The sequence below is a fragment of the Xenopus tropicalis genome, chromosome 9 (assembly GCF_000004195.4).
Source record: "Xenopus tropicalis strain Nigerian chromosome 9, UCB_Xtro_10.0, whole genome shotgun sequence".
NCBI lineage: Eukaryota > Metazoa > Chordata > Amphibia > Anura > Pipidae > Xenopus > Xenopus tropicalis.
The window spans coordinates 53,820,209-53,840,652 of NC_030685.2; the positions used below are offsets into that span (position 1 = coordinate 53,820,209).

The following is a 20,444-nucleotide window of genomic DNA, read 5'->3' on the forward strand; positions in this document are numbered from 1 at the left end:
CTTTGTAAATTTGTTGTTTGGTGATTTTGTGGTGTAAAATCATTATTTTACTACAACTATTTTCCAAATTCATCTTTTCTGTAAAAAGATGTCTGTTTTTTGGGAGGGTAGAAATACCCAGTGGAAATCAGAGAATATACTGATTATATGTGTACCACAGAGGGTTCCAGTGGGGGCCCCCGTGCTGCCCACTATTGCCCAAGTGCAGGCAGTGCTCCATGTAGCATAAGGTGCAACTTTATGTACCCCATTCTGCACAGAGCACCTTGCCATGGGTCTCACTTGGGCTGCCACTGGAGGAGAACCAGACAGGGTGTCTCCATCATCTATCATGTTTTAAGCACCCCTTTCTGTTATAAAATCATTCAGATATTACACAAACCTTAAAAGTGTTATTGTCTGTCACATTGGAGGTTTCACATTGCATAATCTTTAGGCTCATAACATACATGGCTCAAAAGCCCAAACCCAGCTGTGATGCCATTCATTGATAGAAATCTGCCTGACGCCACTGATACAAAGCAATTTTCAGGCCCCAAAACTGTGCATTTGAGCAGTGTACCCAAATCCACCTGTGTCAGCAATAACATTTCAAAATGCTGTTAGAAATTCTGCCAATAAGCTTTAGGGTGAAGACACATGGAGCTACTTAGTAGCAGCTACTTGTCACAGCTACTAAAGCCAAAAATACCCTGCCATAGACAATACTGACAATTGGCTCTGCTAAAACACATGTAAAGACAAGATAATCATAGCAAGCTTTCAGAACATTTTTGTTCCTTTTTCAAAGCTGATAACAATTTTGTGCAATTTTTTTCCCCAAGACTACAGCACTTTACACAATATTACCCACACCTGAGTACTTTAAAGGGGTTGTTCACCTTTAAATTTACTTTTAGTTAATTTTTTTTAGCTACTTAGCTTTTTGTTTAGCAGATCTCCATTTTAGGATTTTAGCAGCTATCTGGTTGCTAGGGTCTTGTTTACCTAAGAAACCAGGGTCAGGGCCAATGACCACCATTTGAAAGCAGTAGAAGTGGAAGGCTAATCACTTGAAAACTATAAAAATAAATAATGAAGACCACTCGCAAAGTTGCTAGGTATAGGGTCATTCTATAACATACTAAATATTAATGTAAAGGTGAACTGCCCTTTTTAAGCTCTACGTGTAAGCTTGCAAAAATAGCAGCAGCTATGAGGAATCCAAATGAGCGAGAATGAACTGGGGAATGCCATAGAATGTTTGTTGAGTGGCTCTAGTCCCCTGCAGAATGCTAAACTTCAATGCACGGTAGTGGACTATGGCCAGTGCTGTATATAAAGCAGGCAGGCTCTTGACTGCACTATAAAAAGGAATGTGATAGGATGGAGCACGCCAGGACTACTGTATTAGATTAAAATAATCATTCTTTATTTATAGCTTCCATTAAAAACATGATACAAAAATAGCAGAACTGAAACTCCCTAGCTTGACGCGTTTCGTGGCTCAAGGCCACTTCATCAGAAGATTTAACTTGACTGCACTATAATATAACTAAGACTTGATCCTTATGAGGATCAGTCACATAAGTAAGGGGAATTTAGGATTCTTTGTTACCTTCATGTTAATGCCAAACTACTGATCTAGTTGGCGGCCTACTGACCCATATATAGTCCATAAACCAATCTTCATGCCCTTCACATTTAGATATTAATCAGGTAAGCTGGAAAATACCATTGACTGAGGATGATGTGTTGCTGGCAAAGAGTCAAGTAACTGGTCAGCCTGATCTGGCGACTGGCCAAAATTCTACTAGTTTGGCAACCACAGTAAAAGAGCAAATCTTACCCTATAATTTCAGTGTCTAATTTATATTAAACTATCATACTACAGTTATACAACTGTGTATTCATTATCTGGTCTTTATATATAACATAGGTTACAAGATTTCATTACCTTTTGTTCAGCAAGAAAAACATGTTTTTGACACTATTTCATTTTTTTACCGACATTTATGATGTTGTAAATACCTCCCAGCTTTAAAATAAAAAACAGTTATACTGCAGTTAAAAGTACAAAGATCTGAAATCTTTATTGGTAGCTTACATAAAAACAAGGTATGTGGAATATTCTAGGCAACAATGCATTATAAGAAATATACATCGCTGAGCAGTAAAATACCTTAGAGAAATAATATGAAACACAGGTAAAACATCTTTTTGTTCCTGCCCTTTACAAAACCAGAAATGTTGGCAGCACAACAAAGTCTAATAATAATTGTAATCAGGAATGTCCCTAAACCAAGAAAACCAGGAAAGATTCCACTGGAGAGCGAAGCCAATCAGATTCATGTTCTGTAAGTGAACAGATTCACAGATTGAGCCCAAAATCCTATCCTATTTAACTTTGTTTTTTGGGTTTTTTTTTTTTAACACTGCATAAGGACAATATATCAGGTTCATATTATGTGGTACAAAGAGTAAATATGGAAGAGAAAGTAAAAGCTACACTGGTTGGCTAAAAGTTTAGGGGGGGAAGAAACCAACACAGAGGTAGGTAAATAAATATACATTGTCTTCCCTTACTACATCTTATTGGACACATTTACAGTATATTGGTATAGATTTCTCCTCTGAAATAAAATGACTGTTTATTATGTCACCCCATGTTCTCCTTTACATTCAGAAAGTCATCTACTCTTATTTTATGGCACTTATGCATTATTTCAGGGATGCCTGACTTGTTTCCCCCCAGCTCATACTGAATTCCAACTCCCTGCATTTTGTCACAGCGTTTAGGTATATCAAGATAACTGGTGGGTGTAGTTCAATGCCATATTAGGGGGGGAGCACAGGAAGGATATCATTGCCTTAGTTTCAACATTTGAATAAACATATACAGCAAGCAGGACTCCAAAGATTAGCTTTGGCAGCTAGAAAATATTTTTGCGTTTTGTCCTGGCCTTCCTTTGCTAACCCTTTGCCTACTGGTGATAACATGTAGCAAGATAAATACAGAAGAGCTATAGATAATCTAACGTGAAGCCAGAAAGTAAATATATATTGCATGCAGTAAGGTTTAGAGCCTTGTTCTACTTTTTAATTCTACTGTACCTGTTAGCCCACAAACAATATTGCAATAATTCATGAGGTGTCTGCTAGGAGACAGGCATAAAAGCTTAACATTACTAGATTATAAACACTGCTGGAAAGAATGTTAACTGGCTGGTTAATATTTACACTAAAGTATACAAATAAATCTGATATCATGCCCAGGGCTGTTGTTGCAGCTGCATTATCAACGGTCTCCATTACTCTTCAGACAATAGCTTATGGAAATATAAATATGAGGGGGTTTGGGGAAACAAAAATTAAAGATCCTTCACCTCCACTGAGGTTCAGTCTGGCGAAAAAGCCCTGAACGGTCTTCATTGCCTAAACCATTATCAATTGTCTTTTTAAAGAAAACTCAATTTTGTGCTTTGTCTCCCTTTTAGGGAATAAATTTTCCTTTACTAGAAGAAATCTGCCCTTTTGATCCTTGTTATTTTTAACACTTAATGTAACAGATCTTTCTCAAATGTTTACAATTTCCCTTTGAAGTCCATTGTTCTCTAGATCCTCAGATCAGGTTCACTGGAAAGGGAAGTAGAATATTTCTATTTGCACAATTAAAATGGCACAGAATTATGCAGCAGCTGATGAGAAAGCTTGAACAACCACAGCCTACTATCACTGTATTTACTCACTATTGTTACAAGTATTAGCAAAGTGTTTCCATGGGACAAGCACACTGGCAAATGAGGGTTACCTCTACAATTATTTAAGCTTGTATTTCACACAGGCTCTCTGATGACTTACGAATACATTTTAAATGGACAATTCTTAATCCTTCAAGTATCACTTACATTGGTCCCTCTAATATTTAGCACAAAACATTTAGTCTTCTGACTTACCTTTTCACTCTCTCTCCCCTAGCACACCTACAGTTCCTTCCTTCATCCTACATACAGAGACCTCTCAAACCCATTTTTGCATTACATTCTAGGAGTCCCTTATTATTAAGCATACTAAGCCTAAAGTGTACTTTTTCAGTCTTCTTTTAAGCTACCCATTTTCGGAGAGGATGTGCAAACAGGTGGTACGAGACCACCTATAAGAGCCGGAAGACTCTGATTCCTTCTTAGTCCACCTAATAAACTACTACTTGTTCCAACAAAGACAGCAGACTCTTGGCGTCGTAAACCACTGCCGAGTGCTGAGTTTGGCTCTATGTCACCTGTTGCTGGCTGGTTAACAACTCTTGCAATACCCAACCTTTTAAGTCGATCCACCAAATTCATCTTCTGCTGTCCCACATCAGGCTGCTTCTTGGTTAATTTAAAGCCATACATTTCCTGCAGAAAACTCTCAGCCGGTTTGGAAACTGCTAGAAAGTTTTCAGATTGATTTTCCAGTGGCTCGGATGTCAAAGGGGATGGGGAATAAGAGGGAGAATTGGGTGGGGTGGAGGGAAGTGCCAAACTTTGTGGGCGTAGAAGTTGTGGCTTCTCTACATCAAAAGGCTTGTCCAGCTTTGCCGATATTCCTTGTTCTTGCAAGAGTTGGGTTAAGTTAGTGGTACTGCTGAACGTACTTGTGCTATCAACTGTTTTGCTTATGGCTTCACCAACACTCAGCCGACAAGTAGTGCTTGTTGAACACCCACTGCTGCCTCCAAAGAACAATGGAGTGTACATGGAACTAGGGAGGGAAAACACGAAATATTAAGCATGCTGTGCACACAATACAATAAATGGTTACATACAGCGGTCTCTATCCAACAAAACTTGCTTACAACTGAGACAGTTTATGCCCAAGATTCTCACCTGGGGGTAACCTGAGTGATGTCAGATGGGTGTAATATTCGGCAGGTGGTAAAGGTGAATGTTGAGTTTGTGAAGCCCTGGCACTTGCCTGGGTTTATACCTACAATAAAAAATATGAAGCAGTTTATCTTGCTTAGAAATGCATAATTGTTGCTTTATTATAACAAAACATACTGCTAAAGAAAATGTTAAGTATGAAAGATTGGCTTAGATTTTTTTTACTTGGAGTTTACTTGACTGAGCATGGTTATAATTATGATTATTTAAATATAGCATCAACAAATAAATTCTTTATTAAAGACTTCGCCATTGCCCTGATTTTCTTTCAGAGACTTCAATGAAACAGAGATCAATCAGTCAGGAACTATGCCAATGTTTTCTTAAGTTTGCCAAGCAATATCTCTTTTCAATTCAGCACTTTCAAAAAAAGTGGAAATTCCTGAAAATCATATAACATTTTATATTGTTTGTTCTAAACCGATGAGTAGATTTTCCCTTCAATTTGTAATCTGCCCTTTCTTCCCAAGAAAACAAATACAGATTTCTTGTTTTAAAGCAAGAGTACCCACAGCTTCATTAAATACTATATTTATTGACTGAAAATGAATTATATGAAACAGATAGGCATACTTTTTAACAATAGGAAACAACATGATTTTTGTTTCTAGCTCATTACCAGAAGATGAAGTGGACGAGACAGCAATGGGTGGCAAGAAAATACTTAAAGTGTTGTTTGGCACAACATCTTCCCTTTTTTGCACTTGAAATGTTATGCCTCCCTCCTCCTCATCATCATCATTCTCATCTTCCTCTAGGTCACAAAGGTGGTACTCAGCATCCTCTGGAAGTGGTTTAAAACCTTTGGTCATGACTCCTGGCCGGGGGTCCAGTATTGTACCAAGGTTAGGTTGAGCCAGCTGTTGCCAGTGGAAGAGAGTTTGGGAGCCTGAACATAAAATAAATGTTGATAATTCTGTGTGATAATTCTGTATATCCTACATTTTTGCATAAGAAAAATATGAGTCTGAGCACTCACCCTCTAGAGGTTTGACAATCTGAAGTTTTTCTGGAAGGAGGCTGCGCAGAGAACTGGATGCAGCAGAACAATCTGTGACATCCGAATTGTGTGTTGCCTCTGATAGGACACTTCCAGTAGGAGTGCTACACCCACTGTTATCCCCTTCATCCTCCAGCAGCTTTAACTTCCTTGCACACTCATCCCTGAAGAACTGCTTTTCACTTATATAATTTTGTCTCCGGAGGTGAAGTCTGTGCAGGGCAACTTCCAAACTGTCTCCCAGCACCTCTGGCTTTGGAGGGTTCCTAGAAAAGGTAGAGACTTTAATAAAATAAACAGCTTCAGTGATCACATGCTTATAAAGTAGTTACTAGTTACTGCAAAACAATCTCAAGCTATTTTTATAAGGCACAAATGCTAAGCACAAATGAATACGATATTTTCAGCTGAAACGCCGAACTTATTGTAATTCTTGCATGTGAATATCTTAATATGGAATAAGACTTTGTTTACATAAAACAAATTTGTGAACCAATACATGCAAGATACACATATTTCAAAGCTGGCTTTCTGTATCTTTTAGGGCTCTGCAGCATGTGTAAGTGGCACTAAATGGCACACTAGGCACAGTCTTTGCTTCTCTCTGCCTGCAAAGCTAATGAACTCCTACCCACTCTGCAATGTCTCTGCACTAATGTGCAATAATGGCGATATCCACTCTGTGTGTCTGCACACAGGCCAACTCTGTGTCAAGACACAGCAGAGTGGATGGAAGACCACTGGCTTCTCTCCTTCTACATTTTCTCCACAAAGAGATGCCAAGCCTGTGCTATTAGCCTTTGTGTGCTGTAGTTATCAGGATAAAATTAAACTTAAGTAGCAGCTATCGGACCTAAGTTTATGTTTTAGCCAGACACCCCTGTGTCTTGCCTTCAAATGCTACTGCACCACAGACTCTGCTCTCTGCTTAAAGGTGGCCATACATGCAAAGATCTGCCCACCTGGCGAGGTCGCCAAGCAAGTGGATCTTCTCCCGATATCCCCACCTACGGGTGGGCGATATCGGGGGAATTTAGGCTAATTCGGTCATTTGGCCCTGGGGCCAAACAATCAAATTGTAACGACTGTAATGGGCGCAGTCGGTTCGGAGACAATTTTTTAGCCTGTCGATCGATATCTGGCCGATTTCAGGCCCGTCATTGCTGCCCCTACACAGGCCAATAAGCTGACGAATCAGTCTAAGGGACTGATATCGGCAGCTACAATTGGCCCGGGTATGGCCACCTTTAGGCTGATGTCCCACAGAGTGGTTCAGTCATTCGTGATAGATCTCTGCTATCATGGGAAAATAACTGCTCTAAAATGCCTTTTAATCAGCAACAAAAGGAGTCACTGGTGGAAAGCCTTTTGCATTACTTTGCATGAAGCCAGCAGGAGGAAACTTCAAGTGACTTCGGAATAACAAAGCAATGCGAAGAGCTTTCCACTGGCGACTCCTATTGCTGCTGATGGAAAGGCATTTCAGAGCAGTTAGTCTCCCTAGATAGCAGAGATATATTGCGCTGTTCTTCGCTACTGATCAAACAGTTAATTTTTGACATGTTTCAGTTACTCTAATAAAGGTTAAAAGTATTTGTGGTGCACCCCAGCTTTAAACAACTACTAAGTTAAATGTTACATCATTTTTTCTTTTTATGACCATTTAACAAGTTTCTACAGAAAGGGTACAATGACTTTTGATTTGGACGGATACCAACTTAGCAAGTTTGTTCACTTCTGCATCTTCCTGAAACAAAACTGCTTCACTTTTCTTCTTCTCATCTGTCATTTTAGAACCAAAAGGCACAGCCGTCATGACCACAGCAGAATGGTTTGAGCCGGGTATTGGCAAAGGAAGTGGATATGATGAAGATCTGCTACGTACATCATTTGCAACCTTTACAGTATCGAAGACACGTTTTGGCTGACTCCTAAAATATGTAATTAAAAATCAAAAGGAAATTAATTTGGTCCCATTCCCAGCATTCATTGTTTTGTGTATTTGCAATTGGTTGACCCAACCAGCTGATTTGATGAAGATCATCATGTGCAGCACTAGAAATAAAGTAACCCCTTGAGGTAAAATATAAGGATATTATAAGTCACCAAGTTTCATGAGAATCAGCTGAGTGCTTTTATAAAGGTCATGGAACTCCAAGGTGACTTCTAATCTCCTCATATTTTACAATGGGAACTAATTTATTTATTACAATACACAAGTTTAAGTGAGTGACGTGGCAGAAATTACATTCCTAAGCGCTGATATAGCTAATGACATCACTAACCACCATTTTTAAGAATATAATTCACATGATATTTGTGGTTCTTGTGTATTATATATATTATATTATATATTATTATATATTATATTATATGTATATATATATGTATTTATTTATATAATCACAGAAAGATCACATATTAAAGTAATGAATGAAAGCCATTTGAGTTATTTAATTGTATTTAGAACCAGGAATCAAATATAAATATTCACAAAAGGATTGTACCTTCGTTCTCCATGGCAAGATACTTCATCCAAGCTGCACTCCCTTCGCATTGTGCCCTCAATCTCAGCTGCCAGTGAGTCCTGGGTAAAGTAAAATTAAGATAAAATTATACATTAAAGTAAAATTAAAATTTGTGGTACCATATTTTCATTGGAGATAAATATTTTCTGGGAGCTCATACCACTGGAAAAATACTACAGGACTGGGGGCGTCTGAGAAGAGCTGAGGGGCTGGCTTTGCATCGCATCATTTTTAACTCATCTTGATATTCCTGTAGCATCCCCTGGATTTCTGCATTTCTGTCCTGTAAATCGTGGAGCTGCAACCGAAAAACACAACCTGCGTCAAGATAATGGACCTTTTGGCCTTTTAAGGGAATGTGTGCAATTAATTTCTCTGTCCCTAAAAAGGATATGTTCTTAGTAGCATTAAGTCATAATATGTTGATGAATCTAGTATGAAAAGATTTTGAATACACTATGGGGCTCATTCACTAAAGGTCGATAACGCTTATCACATGCTTTTTTGCGTTATTTTTATCGCATTGCGGTAATTATCGCATAGAAATAATACTAACGCATGATTCACAAACACATATGAAGCTTAACGCCTCCCAGGAGTAGGCGTTACTGAACAAAATTGCAGCTGGTGTTTGTCTGTGGTGACAAGATGGAGTTTGCAGATTTTTTCAAGTATGTGATCTTCTTAGAGTGATGCATTCTTGTGTTTTCAGGGAAATGGTAATTTTCAAGAACAGTTTTCAGAAACGAACTGCTATGTGCGTAATAGCGTGTGCTAATATCGCGTGTGGCAAAAAATATCGCGCATGCGATAAAATATCTCTTAAAATTGCTCATCGCCAGATAAATAACACAAACAACATCGCTTCTTAATTATGACAAGTGTCCTTTAAGTGAATCGATCGTTAAGTCACAAAAAATAAGAAGTGATAATATTTTTAACACATGCTATAAATATCACTTGTTTTATCGACCTTTAGTGAATACTGGAAACTATATTCAGAAAAACAACTATATTAACTGTTACACAAATTGACATCTCAATAAGTCCCTTATGTCAGTGGTTCCCAAAAAGTGGTGCTGGCCACCTGGAGCAGTGGCAGGGGATGAATGTTTTCCTATATCTATAAACTTATTAGCTCAGGGTGACCCTGATCACTGCCTTAATATTATTTTAAAAAAGCCAGAATAGAAACTGCAGTGATCACATTTCAAAATAAACAGCTCATTTTGGTGTAGAAAAGTTAGTTAACTGTATCTCATCCCCAACAAACCCACCTCAGCAGTCAGCTGCCTCTGGGCTTCCTTAGATGCCTGTAGGTGAATTCTTAGCTCTTCCTTCTCTACTGCACCCTTTTAAAAAAAAAAAAAATGAAATTTTTAATTAAATGGCCAAGGAGCACCATCATATGGACTTCTTTGTCCACACTACAAGAACTATAGGATACATACCTCTCTTAGCTTATGCTGAAGATCAACAACTTGAGAGAGCACTGTTGATATTTCCTCTTGGTATCGGATAATATCCTCTGACTTACTCGCCAGCTCGTCTGTTAACTTGTTGATCTGAACATTGGATTCCCCTATGGAAAGGACAATTACTATGATAAGGATTTTTGCACCAGAAAATCATTATTTACAATGATTGGTACATGTAGAATGTCAAAATATATGCAATAAACCAATGTACATCATTTGTGCACTTGGAGTTTTGTAAGTAACAGTGATACTACAGGGGTTTTAATTGCAATATGGCTGAGTAGCACAGACACTCCTTCCTAGTGCACATTTCTATTGTGCACGTCTTACAGATCACCTAGCATATCATTTTCATTTATATACTAATTAAAGTATTTTGACCTAAAGCTGCAGACAAAATGGCATTTTCATTTAAGGTGTTCATTTTAGGTCTTCTGAAAACATTTCTCACTGAAAATAACAGCTGTAGAAGATGACATTAAAGGCACTTTTTGCAACGTGTGCCATAAGTATTAACACTTACGTATTTCGTTCACACAGTCAATAACCAATTGTTGTTCTTTCTCCTCATAGGTTATTTGTTCTGTTTTCAGGTGGCTAGCCTAAAATAAATTGCAAAATCATTTATCAGCATAAGTTATACTTACCCTATGTCACGTGCCTTTTTACTTATAGATTTGAATACTTAATGTTGCTCAAGACAGTGCTATGCTGGGCAAAAACTTCTTTTAATACAGTCACCATATTTAAGATATTGTTCTGTGCTTACCACTAAAGAGGCATTTTTCTAACACTACCTCTGTGAAACAACATTGGATTTCTAATCCTTTGCCAACCCTTTTACCCACCTCTAATGTACCCACACCCTGGCACTATATATCACACAGATCTGGGGAGAACAGACACATATAAATCATCTGTTTGGGGGACATACTATAAAATAATTAGTAGGAATGAATCTTTAAAGCATCTGTTTATCCATTGAAATTACCTGGCCAAGTTCAGTGTCTGTGATGAAAAGGGTAAAGAAGTTTTATGGTCATAATGTTTGATGAGTAGGCATAGGAAAAGTGTTTTTGTGAAAAAAGGTTTGAACTTATATATTATGTACTTATATATTATGCACTTATATAATACTAAACATTTCAGGTGTTGGTAATGTATTTGCAGTTCATTAACAAATAGCCCACCATCTACCCCAAGAGCAGGCCTCCCACTATACACTGTCAATGCACATTCAATGTGCATGCAGTTCCATCCAGCAAAGCAATCCATCTTGAAGACTGAATTACTTTTGTGTACTGCTACACGGGACATCTTCTCGACCTGTGTATAAGTGCAGGCCAAGAAACTAGAGATGCCCCAAACCCAGTTTTTCAGGTTCAGCCGAACCCCTGAATCCATTGTAAGGGATTCGGCCGAATACCGAACCGAATCCTAATTAGCATGTGCAAATTAGGATTTGGAAGCGTTAAATGCCGTTTTTTAAAATGAAAAAATTTCCACTTCTGTGTTCACGCGGACATTTAACCCTTCCAAATCCTAATTAGCATATGCTCATTACGATTCGGTTTGGCCAGGACCGTGGATTCGGTCAAATCCGAACCCCTGAAAAATTTCCACTTCCGTGTTCACGCGGACATTTAACTCTTCCAAATACTAATTAGCATGACCAGGTTTGGCCAGGACTGTGGATTCAGCTGAATCCAAACCCTGCCAAATAAGGATCCTGGATTCAGTGCATCCCTGCAAGAAACCCCTCCAGTGTGATCTGCTTTATGATGTGTCTGCACCCAGAGACACAGCATGGGCTTGGGTGCAGACACATGGAGTGGATTTCAGTGCCAAAACCTGTGTGTATACACCCAGGGCAACGCACACCATAAAGCAGATAGGTGTAGAGCGATGGTTTCTAGAGGCTGAGAAAACACCAGTGTGGCAGTAGCCTACAACCTCAGCCACACAGGCAGTAGTATCTGCTACTTGTAGCAATCTTCTGTCCACACTTTCAGCTGGAAGATTAATGAAATACTGGTTTTATACTTTAAGATAACAAGCCATGCCTTAAATCAATAAAGTTTTATTGGATTTCTCTTGAATACTATCAGAGATAATGGGGCATATAAAAACATGCTGGGTAGAAAAATGGGCAAAGTTTCATTCAGTCCAGTAATCTATAGCAACCAATTAGATGTTTTGGTAAAAACAAATTGATTCAAGATTGCTATGGGTACAATGAACAGGGTAAAATGTGCCATTACTTTATATTCCACAAGGCCCATCAAATTCAGCATCTTCCACACAAGTTGATTTATTTAAAAAAAAAAAAATCAACATAGCAATACTAACACTGTATACTCATTTAGTATTGCAGGGCTATATTTGCACCAGTACAGTTCAGTATAGCAACGAATAAGCAAGTATCTTTGATTAGAGTGTTAAAGTTACAATAATAAAATCTGATTGGTTGCAGTGGTATGTATTTTTATTTTTACAGTCAAATGGGCAAGTTGGACCTAGCCTATCTGCTGAGGTGAGGAAACAAAACAACTACAAAAAAACCCTGAAGATGCCTACTACAAAAGCTGCTTTTACACATCAAAATATTTGAGGTAGCGTTCTGGTGGATTCTGATATACCTTTGTGCGTAAAGAAAAGTTCTCCTCTTCTAATTCCCGGAGTTTCCCATGCAAATTTTCCAGCTGCAGCAGGCTGTGTGAAATAGTGAATGAATCATTGGAGCGCAAAGGGGTGGAGCAACTAGAGTCAGTCTCACTCTCCTCTGAGGCGATGGACACAACCCTAAGGAGATCTTCTTTCTTGGACAATTCATGCTGGAGTTGGTTAACCTGTAGGGGTAGAGGCAGAAAATCTACCTTAAGCACCACATCAAATACAGGTATAGGACCTGTTATCCAGAATGCCCGGGACATGGGGCTTTCTGCATAAGGAAACTTTCTGTAATTTGGATCTCCATACCTTAAGTCTACTAAAGAATCATTTAAACACTAAATAAACCCAAAAGGATTGTTTAGCCTCCAATAAGGATTAATTATATCTTAGTTGGGGTCAAGTAGAAGGTTCTGTTTTATTACTACAGAGAAAAAGGAAATCATTATTAAAAATTAGTATTATTTGCTTATAATGGTGTCTATGGGAGATGACCTTTCCGTAATTCGGAACTTTCTGGATAACGGGTTTCCGGATAAGGGATCCTATATAAGGGACATAAGTCAATCTATCTATCTATCTATCTAGTATTCTTCTGAAGGGACACTACTGAACAAATCATAATAAAATTAATGATTCTTTACATTTTAGGCAAATATTTCAAGCTGCAAAGTTTGAAAACATATTATGATTAATTGCTAAGTAATTTCTTCTGGATTTCCATTACTGCTCAATAAACAGTGAGCTTGCACAACTACCTGGGTGTCAAAGAATCATTCCTGAGAAACACCCCACAATCTTAAACTAGGGGCAAAATTAATTAATTGGGTTTGGTTTCCTATCATATAATATATAATCTACAGTATATAATATTCCTACCTCACTGACCAGCACAGGACAGAGAGGCAGACACACACCCAAAGAAAAGAACATAGCAAGCATAGCAAGGGTAGCAATCTACTTTAAGGCATTCATGGTTAGCTTTCTCACAAGCAAGTATACTATTTTTGCACACCAGTCAACCAAAAGGGTCAGTTAAAATTTGATTTTATCATACTGAAGATTCATACAGAAAGAGAATTAAACCCCCACTCAGAGTATTATTTATCGTCCCGATAATTTTCATACAATGGCAATTGGCAATTTAGTTGTTTGGCCAGGTTAGAACATTTCGGTCGGCTAACAATAAAATCTGCGCATGTATTGTGTGTCAGACGATATCATGGGGGACCTACAATGGAAGTCACTTTCGTACGATTGGTGTCTGCCAACTAATTCATGTTCTGAACATCCTCCGATTTGTATTTTAAGGGCTTTATCCTACAATTTCAGTCTAAATGTTAGTTTCAAATCGTTGCATTTAAACGTAAGAACATTCATCAGAAGAAGACTAAATTCTCAACGTGTATGGCCAGTTTAAGTGTGCAGATTTACTTTAGCTTGCGTCAAAATGCTGCAGTACAGATAAACTACCTTATTACAATATATATTACCAAACCATCTTCCGCCAAGTTAAAAGGATACTCTTGTGATTTTTATGGTATACTTTTTATTTCTAAATTACATTGTTTACATAGGGAATAATTCACTCTACCATTTAAAATGTTATTCTTGAACCAACAAATGTATTTTTTTTAGTTGTAATATTGGTGTGTAGGCAGCCATCTCAGTGCGTTGTGCCTGAGCCAGCACTACACATTAGAACAGCTTTCAGGTAACCTATTGTGTCTCCTACTCCCATGTAACTGGAGGAGTCCCAAGCCAGAGTTGCTATTGAGTGCTATTCTGATACCTACTGGGAGCTGCTATCTTGCTCCCTTCCCATTGTTCTGCTGATCGGCTGCTGGGAGGGGGGTGATATCACTCCAACTTGCAGCTCAGCAGTAAAGTGCAACTGAAGTTTATCAGAGCACAGGTCACATGGCTGGGGCACCCTGGGAAATGAAGAATATGGCTAGCCCCATGTGAAATTCCAAAATTAAATATAAAAAAATCTGTGTGTGTTTTTGAAAAACAGATTTTAATGCAGGATTCTGCTGGAGAAGCTCTATTAACTGATGCACTTTGAAAAAAACATGTTTTCCCTTGACAGTATTCCTTTAACGTTATCCATATTATGATCAACCCAACATCACATTCTTGTGAAAAGAAGTGTTGAGTTGATTTGCCTAACCCTTGCAGATTTGAATAACTTGGACAACTGTAGGTAGAATAATGCAAAATTAGAAGTTGTTTCACAGGAGTTAAAAACAGAAGTTCGGAGAGGAGACATTAGACCTTCATATAATCTACACCTAGAAGTTAAGTTTAGGACTTAAGATGCTCTTTAAACTTATTACTTATTTTCAGTGTGTCACATTCTTAATCTGAACTTTAGTTAAATATAAAATAATAAAATGTTTTTATTTTTGAGATTGGCAAATGCTAGTTATATAGCAACACACTTCATAGGCTCTTTCAGACAATCTATGTTGTTATACTAGGGGGCACATTTACTAATCCACGAACGCCCGAAAAGCGTCCGAATGTGTTTTTTTTCGTAATGATCGGTATTTTGTGACTTTTCCGAAAAAGTCGCAACAATTCACGAAAGTCATAATGGCTATGAAAAAGTCGCGACAATTCACGAAAGTCATAATGGCTATGAAAAAGTCGCGACAATTCACGGAATTTGTAATGGCTATGAAAAAGTCGCGACAATTCGCGCAAGTCGTAACGGCTACGAAAAAGTCGCAAAATGTTCGTTTTCCAATCCAAATTTTTCCCATTCGGATTTGTTGATTAGTAAATCAGCTCCTATATGTGATGTTGAACAGTGTGGCAGTAAGAAGATCCATTGCTTTATTCAAGCTGATAATGATCCGGATAATTCATAGGCCAGATAATGGACAAGTGTTTTTATTCTATCTGAGATCATGGACTAAAATTAAAGTGTTTGCCAAATCTTGGAAAAAGATAGTAAGCTCTAATCAGCAAGGACATTTGAGTCATAGAACTGATTTGAATTTGCTTGATATATTAGTACTTAGTATAATGTTGAAGAAGTTGGCATTAAAAGAAAAAAATATGATAAAACAGCTTACATGATCAAGTGCTTGTGCCAGCTGCTCCTCCAAAGATTCATTCTGCTCAGTCAAGATGTGGTTCCTTTTCAGAAGGGCCTGACCAATGCGAGCTGCAAGTTCTAGGTCCCTATCACGCTGTTAATATGTAGAAAAAAACATTAATGGGTGAGTTTTATGTAGATCATTGAGGAAGAACTATTTAAGGACTGTTAAAATAGTTGCCTTTGCCATATTGCAGTAGTATATGTTTATTACATAAACTTCCATGTTAGAGATTTCCCTTTGAGAATGAATTACATTTGACTAACATTGCAGTTATATACTGCGGCTCATTATCATGCTAATACAGCATCTCCATCAGGATCAAACTTTGTCAGAATGAGAATACATGAACTGGAGCAACCGGCCTTATTCGCGAGACAGAAATGCACCAGTGTCCTGTTCTATGTGTCAGGCACATGTGGCATTAGGAGAAAAATCTTAAGATGCACAGAAGTTTTGGCTATGATGCTTGATATGTAGCTCACATTCTCATATAACAGTTTTCAAATTACAGCTTCATTTGTTCAATATCTTATGGTATTATAAATATAAATTATAATATCCTTACAATTTAGAGTGAAGGATACATTATGCCTTATATAGTGTAGCTAGGTAATATACAATGCTTGTTTTACCACAACTGCATAATTGTTGCTGCCAACAAATCCTTAAACTTCCTATTTTGCTATCTTAAATTGATCAAAAATAATAATAATATGATCTGTTGAATATTTCCATTGAGTTATAAATCATTTTCCAGAAGCATATGCAGACACATTAATTCCAGCACTGTATGGAAATGAATCAAAAAAGGAAGTAGTAGAAAAAACAAAAGGCTGTTTTACCTCAGTCAGAAGATGGCTGAGCATATCACTGTCATAACTTCTGCTCAACTGCTCCACTCTCTCTGATCCCAAAACTTAAACAGGAAAACAAACCAAAGTATAAATATGGAAAGGTGAGACTGGCTTCCTCTAAAATTAAAATGTATGTTAATTCAAGCATTTAATTCAAAATATATTGGTCCCTGTATTTGACACAGGGAAAGCTCATCTCTGGATAATGGATAATAACTAAAGTTTTTCAGCACAAAACAATATAACTATCCAACAAAGATAAAGAGCCATGCAACATTACTAACTTTATCTACCCATTATTTGTGTCTGCTTTTGACAATCAAATTATCATAAACATAAAATACATCAGGAATACAGACTAGTACTAGATGCATATGGCTTACTGTAACTAACATGGAAAGAACATAAAGAGTTGAGGTGGCCATACATGGTCTAATTAGCTCGTCGGGCCACCTACAGTGAGTGATATCAGGCTAATTAATACAGCGGGTATATCCGCCGTCAGACCAAATACCACATCTGTCCCAAATTTGACGGTAAAATCAAACCTGCCCAATCAAGATCTGACCAATTTTAGGCCTGTTAGGCCTTTTGGGGTGCCCATACACGGGCAGATGAGCTGCAGAATTGGTTTGAAAGACCCAAATTGGCAGCGGAAATCTGCCCGAGTATGGCAACCTTTTCTACTGAGGTAGTCCTACCTGATCAGGCCTAGACTATAGGAAAGTCTGCACTGTAAAAAAAATTATGTGTTCCTTAGGCAGAGATATATCTTTTTAGTGTAAGGTGGGAGGAAAGAAAAGAGTAAGTTTACCTCTAGAACACTGGCTGGCCTGATAAGCCTCATCCAAGAGATTGGAGGAATGTTCAGTAAATTCTTACAGTCCAAGAAATTGAGGCAAGAGAAAGAAGAAATTTGGTGGACAGAAAAGTATAAAAAGAGTTAAAAGAAAGAAACTACTGACTTGCAATTTTGCTGTGTAATTAAAACCTCTTTTAGCCAGGTCAGATTTTAAAATTAATACATTCAAATACTTTCCCTTTAATGAAGGACAAAGCTGTAGCAAGACAATCAAGACCACTGATGGGCCATACATTAAGCATCTGGGTGCACCAAGCCTGTGCGTGTTAGTGCACAAAGAGGGGGTTGAATTCAGCTGTGTCTGACAGAAGACCACTTTGGATTTATGTACAATGGTTCTGTATTCCCAACACGCTATTACCTAGTTCTACTGCCTGGTTTTCACTAGAAAAATCTTTCTTTGCCTATTTAAAATAAAAAATAAACTTTAAAGAATTACAGTCATTCCCCTATAGTTCCAGGGGTTTGGATATCCAAGATATCACATTTTACCCAAACTGGCAAACAGGCTGCTCCCCACCCATCAACTGCTTTAGGCTCCCAATGTTGGTGTACTCCTGCCCTAACTGCTAATTATAGACCAGTAGTATACTAGCCCTACTAATATCATAAACACACATAGGTGCTCACCTTCCAGGGTAAAATGATTAAGAATCTCTCCATTCTGATTAAAATCCAGCTCATTCAGCTCCATTATTCACATCCTATGTTGATGTAAAGACTATGAGACTAAAGTACTGATTCTCCGCATAACACCACTGCATACTGAATAAAAAGGTAGTGAACTCCACTTAAAATAATTACTTTACCTGAAGCGTCAAGCTATAAAGAAAAAAAAAAAAAACAAGCCCTGCCCATTCATAAGAAAAACAAGCAGACCAATCTGAATATGACCTATGTGCACAGTACTTTTATTATCATACGCGTCCTGTCTCAGTCATAGGAATTTGTACTGTAGCATTTAGATACACAATGCGTGCCACAACTGTTTGATAAACTGTATATGAATCCTTTTTATTTGTTTATAGTCTGCTTCATCAATGAAGCAAACAATATAATTAGTGGTACCAATTAATAACGCATTTCTATCATTACAAACTTCTTTTGTAAATTTGATTGTTTAAGTTTTTTAAATTTTTAATGATACTAAATCTGAACTACTTGGGCAGCACTGTTACACATAAGCGCCACATTTTTAATGATGCCTTATAACAATATAGTTAAACTATAGCAACACTGAAGAGAAGGTCAACCTCTCAAGGCCGCTTCAATTTGCTTCAGAGGAAACGGACACCTCTCAGGGTCACTTCAATTTACCAAGTGCTAGTGCAATTTGTAGTGTTTAAACTATTTTTATCTCACCAGCTACCTTTACAATATCTATATATCTATATAATATAATACTACAGGTATGGGATCCCTTATCCGGAAACCTGATATCCAGAAAGTTCTGAATTACGGAAAGGCCATCTCCCATATACCCCATTATAAGCAAATATTTCTAATTTTTAAAATAATGTCCTTTTTTTCTGTAATAATAAAACAGTACCTTGTACTTGATTCCAACTGAGATATAATTAATTCTTATTGGAGGTAAAACAATAACAAGTCTGTTTGGTTTATTCATATTGAAATGATTTTTAGTAGACTTAAGTTGTGGAGATCCAAATTACAGATCCCTTAAGATCCCTTATCCGGAAAACCCCAGGTCCCGAGCATTCTGGATAACAGGTCCCATACCTGTACTCTACTAATAATAATAAGCATAACATGGTGCACAGTCCAATATAAGTTAAATACAAAATAATTTTATGTTATTTTTGAATGTATTTGATATTGAAAGCAGAATTGGACTACCCTTGCTATTCAGTGGAGTGTTGGTTCTGATCACATATGCCACTAAACAACCTCCCTTAAAGTGATACTGACACAAAAAAAGTACTTTTCAAAATATCCATAAAAGTTATATACATAAAAAGTTACCTATAGGTTGTGTTGACTGTTTTTCGCTGACAGGGCTGCTTAGTAAATAATTGTTACTTGAAGTTCATGAACTTGACTGTTTTGCCAACCCGACTGTCCCTTCTTAGTCTGTCAGTTATAGCCTCCAATGCTAACAGACAAATATGGCTGCCCCTCATTGAGGAACATGGAGGATCAGACAGGTAATCTAAAAGTATCAGGCAAATACTTTTATGGCAAAATTATAAAGTTCTTGCAAAGACAATGTTATAAAACATGCAAAAAAAGATTTAATTTCTGGTGTTAGTATCTCTTTAATGGATATGGCCCTATTGGTTTTCTCTTACATTCTAATATAAGCACCCACCCAAATACTTTGTTACAGTACAGTTTCATGAATAATATTGATTTTTGAGGAAAAATCAACAGCTAGTTGGCCAGAGCCAATATTGTTCAAACAGGATCAAACAATGAAAGTACACTGAACTTTAAAAGAAGTCTGAGCAGGAATGAACATCAATAACAATTCGGTAATGCAGGTTCTTCAGAGGCCTAAGGAAATACAAAGCGGTGACACTGCTCTAGTCAGACTTCTTAGAATATTGATAGGGAGCACCAGCAGCTATGTGATGCAGGAGAAGTAGAGTGGTTTGTTGCATCCCAACAGTGCTCACTCTAATCCAGCGCAAGGTGTAGGTTGCAGCCACTGCCCCACTGCTCTGTACATGGGAACTTTAGTACTCTACAAATTGCATTCAGTACAACTGGAATTTAGCACCTTACACCAACCTCTGCAAATACTGGCAAGCAATGACACTTTCTCAGACCTCTCTGCAACATCCTTGCACCAAAATAGGAGCACTCATCATTTGGTCATCTTAACATCTTAAGTAATGGAACAATTACAACTTCCCAAAACACCTTAAGTAAGCCAAGTCTGGATTATTTTTTTTAGAGAAAGCTATATAATAAATATACATATATTGTGGTTTCCAGAGACAGAGAGGGAGAGTGAGTGCGATATTACTAATGTATGTACCCCAATGGCCAGAGATAACTGATCCCATTGTAAGGGT

The 20,444-nt window shown here is 37.6% G+C and overlaps 1 protein-coding gene across 5 annotated transcripts in view; it reads right to left on the reverse strand.

Moving 5' to 3' along the window:
* Positions 1–2,046: 2,046 nt before the first annotated feature.
* Positions 2,047–20,444, reverse strand: part of trak2 (trafficking protein, kinesin binding 2) — a 30,881-nt gene continuing 12,483 nt past the window's right edge. For 2 of the 5 annotated variants that reach the window (XM_012971167.3, XM_004917779.4), the window contains exons 4-17: positions 17,359–17,421; positions 16,533–16,606; positions 15,664–15,780; positions 12,550–12,759; positions 10,434–10,512; positions 9,884–10,014; positions 9,710–9,784; positions 8,593–8,730; positions 8,412–8,491; positions 7,623–7,835; positions 5,884–6,170; positions 5,524–5,793; positions 4,848–4,947; positions 2,047–4,722 (exon numbers count right to left, since the gene is read on the reverse strand). In XM_012971167.3, the coding sequence (XP_012826621.1) occupies positions 4,071–4,722; positions 4,848–4,947; positions 5,524–5,793; positions 5,884–6,170; positions 7,623–7,835; positions 8,412–8,491; positions 8,593–8,730; positions 9,710–9,784; positions 9,884–10,014; positions 10,434–10,512; positions 12,550–12,759; positions 15,664–15,780; positions 16,533–16,606; positions 17,359–17,421 (2,489 nt within the window). In that variant the 3' untranslated portion in view covers positions 2,047–4,070. Of the gene's footprint in view, positions 4,723–4,847; positions 4,948–5,523; positions 5,794–5,883; positions 6,171–7,622; positions 7,836–8,411; positions 8,492–8,592; positions 8,731–9,709; positions 9,785–9,883; positions 10,015–10,433; positions 10,513–12,549; positions 12,760–15,663; positions 15,781–16,532; positions 16,607–17,358; positions 17,422–18,036; positions 18,190–20,444 lie in introns of those variants that run through there. The other 3 variants (XM_002936536.4, XM_004917780.4, XM_031893718.1) reach the window with 2 other exon arrangements.